Raw genomic sequence first — 18,420 nt, 5'->3', positions numbered from 1 at the left:
AGAACATGGATGGCACCAATGGACACGCTAACATGGACAGGAAAGGCCCAGGAGGCCTCAACCCTATACAAAGAACGTCAGGCAACTAAGGAATACCAGTAAGGACCTCAAGAGTGGGAGAAATAGTCTTCCCTGTGAAAGAATCTCTCTCTGTCTCTGTCTGTCTCTGTCTGTCTCTGTCTCTCTCTCTCACATGCACGCACGCACGCGCACGCACATGTAACAACAATTAATAAAAAAAAAAAGGCCATGAATTTGAAAGAGCAAGGAGGGGTATATGGATGGGTTTGGAGGAAGGAAAGGGAAGGGGGAAATGATGTGATAATTTGTTTTTAATGTTCTACATAAAAACATGTTTAATAAACAGACGAGGGTGAAGGAACATGAACTCACACTCACACACATGAACACACTCACATACATACACAGGTTTGGCTAAGCAGCCCCAGGGGACATTCACAGGGGGAAACAACCTGGCAGACGTCCTTGGTTTAAACCAGTAAGAAAGCTATGTTTCTAAGGACCCCCTCCCTCTTAGTAAATGAAGGGAGACTTGAACTTTGCAGGCCTGATAAAACTTCCTAGCTATGACTATTCGGAGGCAGAGTTAAAGGACCTTTAACGTGCTGGCTGGGCGAAGCAAACAGGCTTTACCAACACTGGCCTCAACGCTTGCTTTGTGGGATGCATCTGACTGACTGACAGCTGTGGGGGTTTATCAAACAACACCGCCACTTCCACTCTGCCGTCTCAGAACCGAAGCACGGTGCACGTGCTTGGAGACAACCCAATTCTGAATTTGGTCTTTTAGTCTTCACCATCATTTCACGTCTCAAGACTGTCTCTATTCCTACAGAAACAGAGCTCTCCAGGGTTCCTAACTGCCAACAAGGATGACAAGAGCTGCGATGACGGGCGGGAACCTGGAGCACTTTCCTTTGCCAGTCTGAATCACAGACAGACAGGCTTCCTGCCTCAGGTTCCGTGTCCAGCCCATCCCTCAACTCCCGCAGCTTAACCCCGGTCTCCCACCCTCATCTGACCTACGGCCTGTCCCTTGCACCCTTAGCTAACCCCCAGAGAAAACTCCTCCGGAAAGCCCGTGACACCATTTCCCCTGCGCCCACAGACGCCACCAGGTGAAATACTAATGACCTGCTGGTCCCTAAACTTTTACACCAAGGTGAATAATCTATTAAAATATTGGAACTAAAACATCTTAAAACAATTTTTAAAAATTACAAGACCAAAACCCCCATAATGGAACGCATTCCAAAGGTGCTTTAGAACATTTAACTCTTTTCTTGGGGAGACCGTCGGGGGAGGGCAGCCTGGGAGGCACAGGAAAGGCGAAGGTATAAAAGGGAATCTAAGACCAAAGGTGTAAGACCTCAATTCCTAGTTTTCATTAAAAGCACAGCACACACCATGGGGCTGCAGATGTCTCAAGTCTAAACCAGGGAGAGGGTCCCTCGAGACCTCTTCCAGACCACAGACTCACGGGTCTGCCACCTTGGTTGTGTTGGCAGCTACTGTAAAACTAAGTTGCATCATTTATGAACCAAGGCACATGTGTGAACATAATTTTTCATTTTAGTGTGATGTATTATGTGAGAACAAGAAAGAATATTTAACACTATCATGATGCAAAGAACTAGGGAAAAATAATTAAGCATATTAAAAAAAACAAATTCTAAGGGAAATATTTAGCACTTTTACACTAAAAATCAGTCAAGTTTCTGAACTAAGTTCAATTAGAAGTGAAAGACCTGGGGGAAATTTATGGTAATTGCCACCTACTCAAACCTTTATGAAGAATTATTTAAAATCTGGAACTCTTTATTAAGTTGAAATAGCCACTGAGGGGGGTAAAGGTACACAGCACACAGGGACTGGTACCCACTGTTCATCTGCCACTGTGGACATGTGTGCCCACATCCTTCTTAAACAGCAAGATTAATCACTTAATGTACCTTTAGATACAAGAAACCCAACCAGCAAATGACCACAATTACACAACACTTAAAAGGGGAAACTTGGGGCTGGGCAGGGGTGGTGCACTGTTGTGCGGTATTTGTACACTGTGTGAAGACGTGTCACAGGGATTGGGTTAATAAAGAGCTGAATGGCCAATAGCGAGGCAGACAGAGGTTAAGTGGGACCTCCAGGGACAGAGAGGACTCTGGGACAAAGAAAGGCAGAGCCGCCAGCCAGACACGGAGAGAAAACAGAAGGTACGAGGTGGAAACGAGGTAACGCCACGTGGCAGAATGTAGATTAATAGAAATGGGTTCATTTAAGTTTTAATAGTTGAGACAAGCCTAAGCTAAAAGCCAAAATTATGAAAGCTAAAAGCTTTCATAATTAATAAGAAGTCTCCGTGTTGTTGACAGCTGGCGGTCCAAAAAAAAAAAATCCAACTATGGTGCACACCTTTAATCCCAGCACTCAGGAGGCCGAGACAAGTGGATCTCTGAGTTTGAGGCCAGCCTAGCATTAAAGTACAAGTTCCAGGACAGCCAGGGCTACACAGAGAAACCCTATCTTCAAACAAAAAACAAACAATCAAACAAACAAAAACAGAAAGAAAAAAGAAAAAGAATCATTTACAAACGGAACTCAAACCAGAATGTCTTTCTCAGCTGTAGACAAGCCAACACCGAACTCCTTTTATTATTGCCTGACTAGGAAAAAGACAAAGGCAAGAAAGAGGGAGCATGTCACACTTCACACGTCTTGGAAGGCAGACTTACATTTTCTGGTTCAACACCAATGTCTTCACAGAATTTCTCCATGCCCTCAGGGCCCACCACATCGTCGGTTCCTGTAGTGAAATACAGTGTCACATGAATAAATCTGGCACAGTATCAAATACAGCTGATAAGACTCGAAGACCGTAACTAACTCCTTCAGGAAGAAATCAAGTGCAAATTGGAAAATATTCAGTTAAACTCGCAAGGATTAATCCTTAAGGATTCTATTTTGTACTTTCATTTGAATCATCATTGTATCCTTCAACCTTTGGATAAGGCAGTCAGTTCTATCTGAGGACAAGGCTAGCTCAACAACTTTTTAAAGTATCTAAAAACTCTACGTTCGTGTTTGGTAATGATACCTATAATAAACACATGTAAAAATTTTTACGATCATCACAAAGAATCACATACCAATCTCTATAAAATAGGAAAAATAACATAAATGTTTTTTACATAGAAAAAAACAACCAAATATAGTCCTACATCTCTAAATTCAACCAATTCAGAAGTATTTGAAAAAATTATGTCTATACTAAATTCATATTGATTTTTTTCCTTGCCATTAAGTAGGATATAATATCTACTGACACAGTTTATATAGTATATTGTATATTTAGTATTATAAATAAAATCTAGAAATGACTTAAAGTAGGCAGGAGATTTTTCATAGGTCATATGACCAAGTACTAGCTCATTTGACATTAGAGGCTTGCATACTGTGGAAATTGGTCCCCTCCGGTCCTGGAACCAACGCCCAGCATGGATCATGGAACATCTGTCCTTTTGTTCCCTTTTGATGATTTTTTTTTCCCGTGTGTGTGTGTGTGTGTGTGTGTGTGTGTGTGTGTGTGTGTGTGTGTGTGTGTGTGTGTCTCCTCAGAGGCCCAAAGAGGACATAGGATCCCTCTGAGCTGGAGTTACAGGTAGTTATGAGTAGCACAAATGGATGTTAAGAACCAAACTCAGTCCCCTAGAAACTCAGTCCATCTCTCCAGCCAGACTTTGTCCTTGATATATACTGTTGGGGGATATTCGATCACACTGTGAACCCCGAGTCTGCATTTGTGTTAATTAGATAAAATTAATCTTGGGTGAGGAAGCTGCATTAGCGACTAGTTGACAGAACGGAATCATAGAGCACCAGAGGGCGTCCAGGAGAGATAGAGAGGCACGGGAAACAGAAGGGTGGGTTGGGAGTGGCCCAGCCTTTTGTGGTGTGGTGAAGTGAAAGCACAGGTCTTCCCTGGATGCCAGCAAGGAGATAAGGAGGTCAGCTAGTTGCTACTCAGCCTCTCTGAGCTCACGGGTTTTCACCCCAGCCTTTGAATCTCAAGTCTTTACAACAAGAGAGGTTTAGGTAAGGCTACCTTTAGCGGCAGCGGCAGGGCCAGTGCCTTCGGGGACAGAATTCCAGGACGCTGCTAGAGAAGCAGGCCGGTAAGTGCGGAGTTGTGGTTGAGGGCTGAGTTAGCAGTAGATCATGTGCTGAAGTGAGAACAACACTCTACCACCCCCCCAACCCCCACAGCTAGTTCGGTTTCTTCCTGGGGACTGCCAGGCCTCCACTTCAGCTCATGTTTGGGCTTTAACTACTGAAATCTGCTCTTTTCTACTGAAATTCTTGCCAAAGTCACCTCCCTAACTGTCCAATCTAATGGACACTTTCCATCTTCGTTTTATTTGATCTCTGGCAGTTTGAAGCTGTTCTTTTCAAGAAACTCTCCTCCCATGGCTTCCAGAAATAACTTCTCATCTGGTTTTCCTCCTTTTTCTCCTCTTTTGGCTTTTCTGTGGGTTCTTTTGCTCGTTAAAATGGATGTGTAGAGGTCAACCTCAACGTCTAGTCTTTAGACCAATGGTTCTCAACATGTGGGTTGTCAAACCCTTTGTCAAACCTCTATCTCCAAAAATATTTACATTATGATCCCTAACAGTAGCAAAATTACAGCTATGAAGAGGCAATGAAATAATGCTACGGTTGGGGGTGACCACCACATGAGGAACTGTATAAAGGCTCTCAGCATTAGGGAGTTGAGACCCACTGCTGTAGATGCTCATCCAAAATTTCCAACCACTGAAAACTTTCAACCACTCCCCACCTCTCGTCCTGACCATGAGCAGCACCCACATGACCACCCACGCTGGTTCCTAGCTGTAACTAGATAAGTCTTCTCCCCCAAGTTCATCGCTGCTGCATTTTCTTCTCTAGCAACACCTCAGAGATACTTGGCCTACACACGTAGAAACAGGCCTGGGAGTCACCCTCCCTTCCCCCTGACTAGCCTACCTTCTCAGTGTTCCTTAAGGGCATCCCTCCTGTACAGCCCTGGTTCAGGATCCATTCTCTGAGACCCCCGACCCCGCCTGCACACAGCCACTAAGAGACCCTCCCCAAGTATAAGTCCTGTGCTGGCTTAGAATGCTCCAGTGGCTCTCCTTTCCTGAAGTTGAGTCTCTGGCACTTCAGCTAAGGTTCTCTGAGTTAGCAATCCCCACACACTTATTTTTCAGCCTTGTCTCTTCCAACTGCAAAGGACACGTCTCAGAAATACATCAAACACTAACTACTGCTGAATAAATGTAAGGGCGCCTGGGGATACAACTTAATGGCAGAATATTTGCCTAGCATGAACAAGGCCCTGGATTCAATTCCTTGTAATTAACATGCATGCACATGCGTGCATACACACACACACACACACACACACACACACACACACACACACACACACACACACACACACACACACGTCCCATGTATTAGGGCAACATGATGGTCCAAGCCAGTAATCCCAGCACTCAGGAAGTAGTCAGGAAAATCAGGAGCCCAAGGTCAGTTTTCCAGACAAGATGAGGCCAGCATGGGTTCCGTGAGACCTTTTCTCAAAAGCCAAAATGAATAGATGGATGAAATTAGGCTCCAGAAACACCTGCTGATCCGTATGTGGTTTCACTAAGCACTCACTACATGTGCCAGAGGCCATGATGTACAGGTGTCCCAGCCTGTCCTCCCTTTCACTCCCTTTCTTCCCTGGGTAACTCATTTAACTATCGGGAGTGAAAGAAACCAAACAATCTCCCCCACCTTCTTCTTCCCCCTGCCCGGCGCAGGCCACATTAACCATGTCCGCCTGGACTCCATGCAGTCCCATTGTCTCTGTGCGGCCATCTTCTCTTATCCACAAATGGTCTGTGTTTTAAGCCATCTCTTTCTGGGATCTTTTTTCATTCTTTAAATTAAATGTATTCATTTATTTTACATTCAGACCACAGTTTCCTGTCTATATATGGAATATATACACACTGATATCACATTTCTACCTTTGTTCAGGAAATTCTCTCCGGGTATCCAGGAATACCATAATGTACCATCATTTCACCTTTGATGAATAATCACTTGCCTTTCCTTTCCAATATTTATATTCATTTCTTTTTCTTATATAAAGCACTGGTTAGTAACCAAGCAATGGCAAATAAAAAGAGTGAGAACGAGCAAGTTTCTGTCACTTGGAACTCCAATGGGAAGACATTTAGGAGTTGGTGCTGATACACCGGCAGCTCAGGCTTCAGTGCACATGTCCACATGTATGCACATTAATGCATTTACACGACAAAATATTCAGGTATGAAAGATACAAACTCAAAAAACTGGAAGCTGTGTTTCCCTCTCCTTACCAGTTAGGCCATCCCCCTCAGCTTTTTACTACGAAAGTGCAAATATACAAGGCAGGACGATCGTAAAGCTTTTCTTCCCTTCACCTGTTAACCCAGTTTTCATCCTCGTGACTCTGACTTTATTCTTGCTGACAGACACAAGGGCTGGGAGACTGAGGAGGACCTAAGCAAACACCCTTTATCCCCCTTTTGCTACAAGGTTTTCCCTGAGGAACAGATGCCTTTCTGGTGTTTACAGACGCTCTTGCTAATTGTCCTGTCTGAATTCTTCTCTACTTTCTATTCTACCTGATTTTTAAAAGCTCTTCTACCGAAGCCAACCACTGAACTGTTGTTCCAAGCTCGCTCTGGTCTGCTGGTACCTCCAATGTGACACTACCATCCACATTCATTACAGAACCTGCTAGCCACACTAGAAATGAACGCTACAGAAATCTGTTAACAAGCAGCCAGGTGTGGTAGCACATGCTAGGGGAATGGGGAGACAAAGGCAGGTGGATCTATGTGAGTTCAAGGTCACCCTGGGATAGACAGCAAGTTCCAGAACAGAGTCAACATAATAAAATCACCTCCCCCAAAAAAGTTTGCGGTGATGATGTAAATGACCCCCACTCTACACACTCTTTGCATACACTGTCATTGTATTAGTTACAAATACTTGTCTGTGAATTATAAAAGAATACGATTTCACCATATAGTTTATAACTCTCTGCTCTCAAGTGTGTGTGTGTGTGTGTGTGTGTGTGTGTGTGTGTGTATTCTAAATATAGTAAAATGCAGCTTCTTAATAAATATTATTTAAAATCTATTCATCCCTCTGACATTTAATATTGTTTTTAAGCTAATTGTGGGCAGATTGCTCACTGGGAGTGTGCTGGCTAATTCTTATGTCAACTTGACACAAGCTAGGGTCATTTGGGAAGAAGGAATCTTAACTGAGAAAAAAAAGTCCCATGGGCAAGTCTACAGGACATCTTCTTTAATGAATGAGTAAAAATCTAGCCACTAGGGTAAAGATTAACAACTGAACTGTCATTGTACCTTCAGTGAGAGGGAAAAATCAGTTTTCTTCAATAGAGTGACAGTGGGTATATCAAATCACTCCAGGAAAGGCCTCATGTTCAGGAGAAACTGACCAACATACAATGGATTCCACAGTTTTTTCGTTTTGTGGGTTTTTTGGATGTTTTTATTAGGTTACAGTTTGGTGTTTTGTTTCTTTTTGGGTGTGGTTTTATTTTGCTTTCTGGTTTTGGAAGGCTTTACTGTTGCATTGGGTTTTTGTTTGTTGAGAAGGAACTTGAAGTTGGGTGGGCAGGAGGGGAGAGGATCTGGAAGGACATGGGGAGGGGAAGAAGATGATCAAAATCTATTTAAATTTAAAAATTGTCTTAAATAAGAAAAACAATAATAAAATAATTAAACAAAAACTAACATATTGGAACTATACAAAACAAACAGAAGGAAAAGAGCCCCAAAAAAACACACGAAATAGAGACCCACTCATTTGCAGACTCGGGAATCCCATAAAAACACTCAACCAGAAGCCATAACATATACACAAAGGATGTGGTGCAGACTGTGCAGACCTGGGCATGCTGCTTTAGTCTCTGTGAGTTCACATGAGCTTTGATCCTGCTGATTTAGAGGACCTGGTTTCTTTGATGTTCTCCATCCCCTCTGGCTCTTACACTCTTTCTGCCTCCTCTTCCTCAGGGTTCCCTGAGCCCTGAGGCGAAAGATTTGATAGAGACCTCCTGTTTAGGGCTGAATGTCCTAGGTTTCTCCCTTTCTGCATATTGTCTGGCTGTAAGTCCCATCTGCCTCAGGAGGAAGCTTCTCTGGTGATGACTGAGCAAGGCACTGATCCATGAGTATAGCAGAATGTCATTAGTAGTCACTTTATTGTTCTTGTTGTTTGTTTTAAACAACAGTGGTGCTTGGTTTTACCCTAGATATCTCGTCTCAAGTTCTGGATCGCACTAAGCAGTGTTGGGTATGCATTCCTCCCCACGGAGTGAGCCTTCAGTCAAATCAGATTCCAGCCGCTTACTCCCACAAGCTTTCTGCCACCACTGCCCTAGTTTATCTATTAGGCAGGACATAGTGTCAAAGGGTGTGTGGCTGGGGTGGTGCTTACCTCTCTCTTTTGGTAGCGTGCAGAGTACCTTCCTAACCAAAGACACTAGGATGTGGGGGTGAAGGCTCTATGTGGGCACCAGCTCGACTTCTCCATGTTCAATGAGTTCTGTGGGTGATGGCGTCAGCAGTGGGGCCTTGCTGTCAGTTTGTGGAAAGCAACTTCAAGTCTTGCAACAGCCTGGGTTGTTTGGGGATTTCCACAGGACCCCTTTGGCCAACAATTCAATTAGATGTAATCTAATTACTGGACTAGAAGCTTCATTTGGTGACAAGAGATGGCCAGTTGAGGCTTTGATCCCTCATTATTTGGCAACTTCATCTAGAACGCCTTCATATAGGTACATATTTTAGGAAGCTTCGACTGTGTTAGGTTTCCATACTACCCCTCAAAGGGCCCTTCACTTTAGTTGTCTCTCTCCATGTTCCCTCCTAGCTCACTGTGGGTGGTGCCACCCCGGAGAGGTGGTTTTGGGTGCTATAAACAAAGCAAGCTCAGCAAGCTATAGTCCACGGTCTCTACATCAGTTCCTGCTTCCAGGTTCTTGCCTTGAGTGCCTGGCCTGACTTCCCTCCATGAGGGAATGGAAACTGAAAGTTTTAAGTTCCTACCAAGGTTGCTTTCGGTCATGGTGTGTATCAACGCAAGAGAAATCCTAAGAGAGGGGTTTGGGACATATTTTAGTGTAAGTCTATGAGTTCATCTCTAGACTAACGTGGTAACTTTTGTCAAGCAAGGTATGCCAAGAATATGCCACTGGATCATGGAAGTAGAGCTTGGGGAAGACTTAAAACATCAATTGCATCTGTATTTCAAATAATGAGCCATGTGATGCCCTGGCTTACCAGATGCTGGAGGTAAACTGGGAAAGGTAGATTGTGAGAAAAGTCACAATGCTAAGTGATGTCCCCACTTCCTTGCCCCTTAAAGAGGGACTCTAACTAAACATATCTAACTTTTTCCTGATACTCCAAGACCACCACACTGAAGTTCTCAGAACCATAGCAGGACATACCACTGCAGCAAAAGAGGCTGTCCTTGGGTCTCTTTGGTAGTTTTTAATGTATCTTCCAGAAACAGACTTTAGCATTTTTATAAATGCCCATGTCTTACGTTTCCATCTCTTCTGGTTTCTAATCCCCCTTTCACAGACCAAAAGACAACTACTACAGAATTTAACTCAAAATAGCCTAAGGGCTTACCATCATGGCCTACAGAAATAACATGACCTACATATGTGAGCTATACTGGAACACTGTTTAAAACAAAAACAAAACCCATGTTACTCCCCCACTTCCTATTTTACATTCACTGTAGAAAGTAGAAGGCACCTGATAGACTTTTAATGTAAACTTAACCATTTTCATTCTAATGAGAAGGTAAACATTTCCATTTTCAGATGGAACTGAAACTAAACATTGCCTCTATCCTGGCCAATCCTATTTCAACTAATAGAAAACGGTTCCAAATAGAAAGGGAATAAACCTACAACCAGACACCAGGAAGATGACCCAGAGACCAGGGTTTATTTAGCGAACTTCTGGACTCAGGAACTGAGTTTGCACCGGTTTGGAAAGGTGAGAATCCCCACCTCAGCATATGTTAAACCATGCTGGTCTTGGGCTGTGGGTGCCGAGGAACAAGAGGAGAATGGGGGTTCTGGAAAGGACTAGAGATCCACCCATATGAGCCAATCTACCGCCATGCTTGCCTTCACGTCAGGTTAAAAGGCGGGGACAGAGTCAGCATCTGTCCTCAGCTCAAACCAGCACACCTGCTCTTATGCCAGCCTCCTGGCACCTCCCGGCCTTTTCCTACAGACATGCCACAGCCATACCAAAGGCCACCGAGTGCCTCTCCCAACCTATGCCTGCCCTGCACTGCCAGTTCATGTGCCTCAAACAGTCAAAGTGAGCGTGGCGCCAACTGGGGCTCTCGGTCTCCCAATCTGAAGCCATTTTTCCAACTGATAAGGAACACAAGAAGAAAAGGCTAAAAATGGGAGAGGGCTCCGGAACTATAAACACACAGATAAACTCACCCACACACACTCTGAAAGCATGGAGGACTACAGGGACCCATCAGGGACCCCAAGGAACCCAAACAATGTGGCTTTAATCTTATTTCCAAAGTGTCACCAACAGTCAAGGAAAAGCAAGCAAGAAGGCAATTCCATCTTGCCCTCTTAAAAAATAAAACAACAGACTCTTTCATTTGCTTTTAAAGAAAAGTGTGTGCCTATGCATGTGCACACACACACACACACACACACACACACACACACACACACACAAATAGCTGTGCTACTGTGCTAGGTTTTGTTTAAATTTTCATAATTTTAGAACATATTTTCATAGAAATAAATGTGAGTCAATGTAGGCAATCAAAAGATACTCATAATGTAGTAAGAATGTAGAACACCTCTTTATCCACTCAGACCTCTTCTGAGCCCGTGGAAACTGTCAACCACTTTTACATCAAATTAAGCATGTCTTCAAAGACTCATGCTCTAATGAAGCTTGAAAACGGATACGCTCCAATAACACCAGGTGTCTGTACCAGTGTCCATGCCCTGCACACCAAATCCAGCTGGAACTGCAAAAGGAGAATTCACTAGAAGTACAGAGGTACTTCACAAGGACTCTACACTCAAGTGAAAACTGAAAGAGTCCGGATTGTATCCTTTCAAACCCTCCCCCAGCCCCGCACTCACGCCTCAAATAAAGATGCTCTTCTCTCACTGCATACCTGCGAAGCCCAGGGAGGGAATCTGGTCCCCCTGGGTCAGCCTCTGTGATGAGAGAGACAAGACTCTCATTACAGTAAAGGGTAGAGAAATCCTAAAGCTTACACTCAAAGTTGGACAAAACAAGTTATGACCAAAGTCCTGGGGAAGTGAGAAGAAGGCCGCAAGGCTCTTAACATAATTCAGGAGCCCCCAACCGGATTTCATGGTCGGCAAATACCGGTAAGAGGTAAAAGGAACAGTTACTATCAGATGGGAAAGAGGAGAAAAGCATTCCAGCAGAGGGACGGTGGAGCTGTGCTGGCATCCTGGAGGCAACAGGGATCTTTTAAGTGGCAGGCAGGAAGGGGATAATGTCAGAGCACAGCATCCATGAGCTGCTTCTAAGGAAGACAAGCAGAGACACATGGAACGCAGTCTAGAATCAAGACCAGTGACAGGAAAACGGGTGTGAGGGCCGTTGAGACAGTCGAGGTGACTGTGCGGCAGTTCAACGGTCAAGTTGAGAAGGCCTAAAATATGGGAGGAAGACGAAGGTCAAGAAACCTGCAGGCAGCGTGGTCTGACATTCTTCCTCTCCCCGCTCAGCACCAGGCAGCGACCACAAGGCCGAGGCTGCCACCGTGCTGTCCAACCAGTCACAGTAAACTGCTAAGAGGTGACTCGATGTTAAGACACTTTAAACACCGAGGCAAACCGTTTCTGCCAGATGATCTTCCAAAATAGAGACACTCAGTGTAAGGAAATTCCACTGCACCACGATGAAGTTCAAAACAGCAAAGCTGCCGGGCGGTGGTGGCGCACGCCTTTAATCTCAGCACTCGGGAGGCAGAGCCAGGCGGATCTCTGTGAGTTCGAGGCCGGCCTGGGCTACCAAGTGAGTCCCAGGAAAGGCGCAAAGCTACACAGAGAAACCCTGTCTCGAAAAACCAAAAAAAAAAAAAAAAAAAAAAAAACAGCAAAGCTTATTTTAACTTTGATGCTTAAACCAAGTAATTACCCACTATCAGTATTCTAACTAGGTTTCTCAGCAATCCAAAGGGCTGCTCCCAAGTGTTTCATCTTTTCAGTTCCCTTCCAGTGTTCTGAATTCTTGGGCTTAGCTGCTGGCTATAAATAGGGTATTTAGTGATTGGCTCCAACTACATCCCTTTCTCCCGCTCTGCCTCTGTGCACCACCCCCACCTCCACACAGAGACACACACACAATTTGAAAAGTCCATGTTTTAAAGTCCTGTGGTCTCCTCTAAGAGGCTTCTTCTTTTCCTAAGGATCACATGACAGCAGTCATGACTTACCTGCGTACTCATAAAACCACTCCAGGCACCGCTTACTGGAGAAGGCCTCTTCTTCAGTCTTAATTCTGGTTGACTCATATTTCCTGTACATACTACAAGTTGAAAAAGCAGTTGCATGTTATTTAAGACACTGAGTTCAGGTAGCAGGTACTTTTCACTTTGGTATAAACCAAACATCTACTCAACCTGTGTTTTAAATATATTTTAAAACTTTATTCCCTACATTTTCAAGCATAAGCAGTTTCATAACTAGTGCTGAAACACACCCATATCTTAATAAAGAATTAAACATTAAGGAATACAACTATCTTATCAACAATCAGTAACAATTAAACATATTAGTTACTTGATAAACTTGCCTCACTATCTAGAATTCACTACAGAAAGATTCCAAGTAAAACATGCCAAGAAATAAGGCATTCATAATGACCCTTAAAAAACACTAATTACTCCTATCTCTCCATTAAATCTTCCTGATTTCTGTGTCATGAAAGTTGGGTTAAGCACAGGCTGAGGAGGAATTTGTCAGTAGTAAGTTATGCTGGAAAACATTAAGCAAATAAAGAGAAACATCAACCCATGTCCAAGCTTCCAGAACAAAATTAATCCAGGTACAAGGCTGGAAGAAGTCTCTTGGGAGAGAGAGGACAGCTCCCTGGCTCCTGGTGCTCCACTGTAAGCCTGCTGGGTGGCCTGAGCTGGAGACGAAGCAGAGCAGCCTCCTGCAACTCAGGAGACCCTCATCTCGTGACAAGCCTGAGGGGGGCTTCCCACATGGAGCAGGCAGGAGCAGGAGCTTCAAATGTGACTTGGCTACAAAATGTGTATATAGGGCCGGGCGGTGGTGGCGCACGCCTTTAATCCCAGCACTCGGGAGGCAGAGCCAGGCGGATCTCTGTGAGTTCGAGGCCAGCCTGGGCTACCAAGTGAGTTCCAGGAAAGGCGCAAAGCTACACAGAGAAACCCTGTCTCGAAAAACCAAAAAAAAAAAAAAAAAAAAAAAAAAAAAAAAAAAAAAAAATGTGTATATATCTTAACCCATCGCATACATCCAGCTGTATTAATATTCCTGGATATAATTTTATTTATATACTAATATAAAGATCATTGACCATTCCCTGTTTTAGTAAATTTATTCACAAGTGTTTATTCGTGACCTAGACAATGACTGATTACTGGTGTAAACCTCTGATAGAAATTCTGATAACTATCATCATTAGACTATCATGCTGGACGGTTTGAAGTTATTGAACCTACAAACCCCATAATAACCCACATAATAACCTACATAACCTACATAAATGCAATCGATACCAGCCACGGGTTCAAAGAGAAAGGGACCGGACATTCCTATCTTAGCCTTAATTCATCTATAAACTTGTAGTTCTCCTGTAAGGCACCACAAGGTAAAAATTCCCTAGAACTAAAACTTGCCCAAGACCAGACAATGGAAAAACAATGCAGCAGCTAAGAGAAACAAAAGATTGGTGCACACTACCATACAGATGAGCCTCAAAAACATCATGCTAACTATGAAAGCGAAACACAGAAGACCATTTGGATAAGATGCCAGAAAGGCGGACCACGGTTGGCATAAACTAAAAGAGCGGCTGCCTGAGGCTGAAGTGACCGGCTGGGATGATAGAAATGTTCCGACACTGGATCGCAGTGACAGCTTCTACAACTCCGTTAGCTCAAAAAACAAACTGAGTTATACACTTCAAATCGATCAACTTCGTGGTATGTAAATCAAGTTATTAAAAGGCCAAGAATCAAACTCAAAAACTTCATCTGAACTGCCAGCTTTTAAGCTGGATTTTTCATAGTCCATTAGTATCACATCAAGTTATAACGAAAGAAAAAATTTACAGCACAGAATGCTACATGAGTATGCGAATTCACCAGTTCTCTGATACAAGGTACTTAGCTTCACAAAACTGAAAACCACTGGCCGCAAGACAACTGGTGGTTATCCTGGAAATAAATCCCTCTCTCCTCCTAGATAACGGTTTCTGCTCAGATATTAACTGTGGTGTTACATTCATTTCGGCTGTCTGCCTCTGCTCCTCCAACGGAGTTGTAACAAATGAAGCATCGCAGCAAGAAAGAAACAAAAACCATCTCAGTCCCTCCATTTAAAGATGCTCGGCAGACCACTGATGAAATGAGCCAGAGTAGGATCAGGGAAAGATTGGAAAAAAGGAGAAAAGACAAGACAGGAAATTTGTCATGTGATGAAAGGAAAAGACATCTAAGAAAAACATTTAACAGTCCTTGGCATCAACATGTGACTTGTCCGAACGTGATTTAAGTAGCCTTGTTTTTCCATTTTCATTAAATTCTCAGCAATATGAGAAGAAATTACGACCGGTTGATACTCTGGAGAGGTAAGGACACTCAAAACAGCTGTCTGACTCTGGTCCTGTGGCTGCAGCCAGTGAGACCCTCTCCAAAGGACAGATACCCGCTCCTGACAGGCTTTCCCAGGCTCTACCAGCCAGGCGCCAATGGAAAAAAGTGATGCCACCCCAGTTTTAGAGGATCAATTGATTAATATAAAACTAAAGGCCACGCCTTTAATCCCAGCACTTGGGAGGCAGAGGCAGGCGGATCTCTGTGAGTTCGAGGCTGGCCTGGTCTGCAGTGTGAGTTCCAGGACGGGCACCAATGCTACACAGAGAAATCCTGTCTCGAAAAACCAAAAAGATAAAACTAATGTCTAAAATCTCAAATTGCCTATTTTCTTTTTAAGTTCTACAAGCCAAGACAAAAATAAGCATCGTTAAATAATTAAATAATTAAGCACCGCCCACAGAAGTAGAGAATATTTCAGCCAGCACTTCCATTCAACAAAGCCCCTCACTGCATGAGGCAGACCTGCACACCTCCACGCGGGCGGGCGCATGCCCTTGACCTGGGCCATGGCCTCTGCACTCTACCTGTCATGCCTGCTTTTCTTGGCAGATAAGTCATCTCCAGAGGCAGGTCTTCTCTTTTTCCTTGGTGGCATCACTTTACTAAAGCAGTCTGAAGAGCTGCAGGACCGCAGGCTTCCTAGGAACAAAGGCGGACAACACAAGATTAAGGCTCGGCACACGGACTCCCACCCAGTGTCACCACTAAATAACCAACCCCGTGGCCTGCCTACCCCGTGAAGTGGTTAGATGGTATCAGTCAACACCATTACAGAGGGAAAATGAGTTTTGGCTCCTCTTTGAGGAAACGCTGTATCAAGAAATAAACCTTGCCATTACTCGAGTGAATACTCCCCACAACCCCAAATTGCAACAGAACTAGAAGGGAGCTTTACTGCGGAGGCCACGCTCCCGGAAATCACCGAGATGTCCTGCTTCTTACATGTCAACGCTCCTTCAAGACAAACCGTCTTGCCGTCACATACACAACTTCACAAGGCAAGGGGACTAACCAGTAATGCCGCCTAAAGTAAACACAGGCACACCAGTCCAAACACAGGCTTCAAGGGATGCTGCTGGGGGTGGGGGCCGGGAGGGTGGGGAGAAATCGGACTTCAAAACACAAGTTTCACAGCAACTGGTCCTTGCTTCTGCCACTTGCAAATGACTGCCACCTTCAGAGAAGGCTTGTGTCAGGAAGCGTAACTGTAACTTAGAAAAGGATATGAAAATCTGACAATATTCAGTAACACGGGCATATATATATATATATATATATATATATATATATATACACACACACACACACACACACATATATATACACATATATATACATACATATATGCATATATGTGTGCATATATATGTGGTGCTGCAGGTCCTATTTTAACCCTTGCATAAACTCACTCCTAACGAAAAGGACTACGAAGAAAGGCACTCAGCAAGGAAGGAAGGACAGAAATGAGGTAAACGGGAAAACTAGGATCCAATTCTGGGCAGTCTCACTGCAGACTGTCTTAAACCATAATTAGAAGACATAAAACACCCTGTTTGGGTATGAGTGACAGCAGTCATGCCGCTTAGTCCTCACAGAACACTGCACATGACAGGCAATGGCAATTCTCTACATTATCAGCTGGGGAAACACAGCTCGGGCACCTGATGACTTTCCAAGGTCTCTAAAATGAGCACACACCATTCCTCCATCCCCACTTCCTCAACCCTTAGTGGAAAGGCTGTGGACAGCCATGCCGGGAGCATGCTAGGCTATGTCAATCCGCATTCACTGGATGCTCGGCTCTCCAGCTAACACTGTGGTCTGGGCGACTGCTAACCTATTCTAGGCCTCTTATTCCTTTGTCATTTGAAGAATGGCAAAGGTGTTCTCTCTCTTCTGCCCTCTCACAATTTTCTTGAGAACAAACATCCATTCAACAAACATTCGATGACACACACTGTGTGGCGGTGTGTGCGGCTGAAGGGTAAGGACCTGGTGGTGGTCAGTGGCAAAGCCAGCTCTCAGCCACCATCAGTCTCAAGCTCTATGTCCCCCAACCCTAGGGTGGACAGCCATTCAGAGGGCTAAGAAAGGAAGGGAACAACCTCTATGCTGTCCCCGAAGCCAGAGAAGGGGTGACTGGGGTGCGGGGAGTGGTTCCATGGCCATACAGAGGCCACTGTGTGAGGCACAAAGTCTCAAGCTAAAGAGCTGTGCTAAAGAGCTGGGATGATGGACGGAGGCCAGACCACAGTTAACTGGGCGCCAGGAGAGATAAGAGTGGTCGGCAGCCAGAGTGACAAGCTGCTGAGAGCAGTGGCGAGCTGGGACCAAATCCCAGGTCACTCAGGCTTCTACCATTCTGCTACACTTCCTAGGTGACATGCTTCTAGGCTCTCCCAAATAAACTCATGCCCAGAGCTGGTACCGGACAGTCCCCTGGGCGTCAGAGTCTGCTCGCTCCCTCAGCCCAGAAACCTGATATCCAACAGGCTTAGGCGGATGACACCCAGCAACCTGCCTGGAGCCTAACTGTCCAAGAAAGGAAGGTTCCTCAGATACAAAGCTCTCTCTACCTCTCACAACAGCAGCTGAGAAGAAGAAAAGAACCAGGGGGAGGGGGTGCTGCCTACACACACACACACACACACACACACACACACACACACACACACACACACACACACAAACACATACACACACACACTCATCCACCTTCCCTACAGAGAAGTGTCCTGTTCACCAAGCACACCACAGTGTACTCAGAGGTTTAAACTCTGCAGTGACCTCAGCTCCTGCAGACAATCAGCACTGAGGAGGATGTTATCCTTGCTCACTGAGGCCTCGTAGGCCCGAAGAAGGAAAATGTTGGCACTACCTAGTCATAGAGCCTGAAACAGTGTCCAGAACTGGGGGCATGCCTGCCACTGCAAGCGGGCTTCCGCCACCCTCGATACGGACACACAAGAGGGACGCGCAGTTCCTTCCAAGAGCATCTGGTCTGGCAGCAGCCTTTTCCTCCCACAGTATTTACAGAACACAGGAAAATGCATTTATCTCCTCAGTCCATGAGAAAATAAAGTCTCCTCCAATACAACATAATCCACTGGCTCCTTTAGAAACAGCAGCACAAAGTCTGCTTTCACTGACCCTACTCACCAACAGTAGTGCATCTTGGGTAAGCACACAAACACCTTACGGCCAACTAGTTTTCTTACCAAGGAATGCTTCCTTCTGTAAGTTTCACGAATCATTATCTCATCTGTGTAGACCTTACTCATTTCCTCAAGTTTGAAGCCTTACTTTATTCAAAATTTGTATCTCCTAGCGAAGAGACAGACTTCTCTTAGATCTTTCTGCTCTGAGTATCAGCACACATAGTAACCATTA

The 18,420-nt window shown here is 44.5% G+C and overlaps 1 protein-coding gene across 5 annotated transcripts in view; it reads right to left on the bottom strand.

The window, feature by feature from the left end:
- Dcun1d4 (defective in cullin neddylation 1 domain containing 4) overlaps positions 1 to 18,420 on the bottom strand; it is a 78,135-nt gene that overhangs the window by 27,080 nt on the left and 32,635 nt on the right. For all 5 annotated transcript variants that reach the window (XM_052735128.1, XM_052735129.1, XM_052735127.1 and 2 more), the window contains 3 exons: positions 15,555 to 15,669; positions 12,616 to 12,707; positions 2,754 to 2,824 (listed from right to left, as the gene is read on the bottom strand). In XM_052735128.1, the coding sequence (XP_052591088.1) occupies positions 2,754 to 2,824; positions 12,616 to 12,707; positions 15,555 to 15,669 (278 nt within the window). The remainder of the gene's footprint in view (positions 1 to 2,753; positions 2,825 to 12,615; positions 12,708 to 15,554; positions 15,670 to 18,420) is intronic.

Source organism: Peromyscus californicus, unplaced genomic scaffold (genome assembly GCF_007827085.1).
Source record: "Peromyscus californicus insignis strain IS unplaced genomic scaffold, ASM782708v3 Scaffold_13__1_contigs__length_99412109, whole genome shotgun sequence".
NCBI classification, from domain to species: Eukaryota; Metazoa; Chordata; class Mammalia; order Rodentia; family Cricetidae; genus Peromyscus; species Peromyscus californicus.
This window is presented reverse-complemented; position numbering and strand designations above follow the sequence as displayed.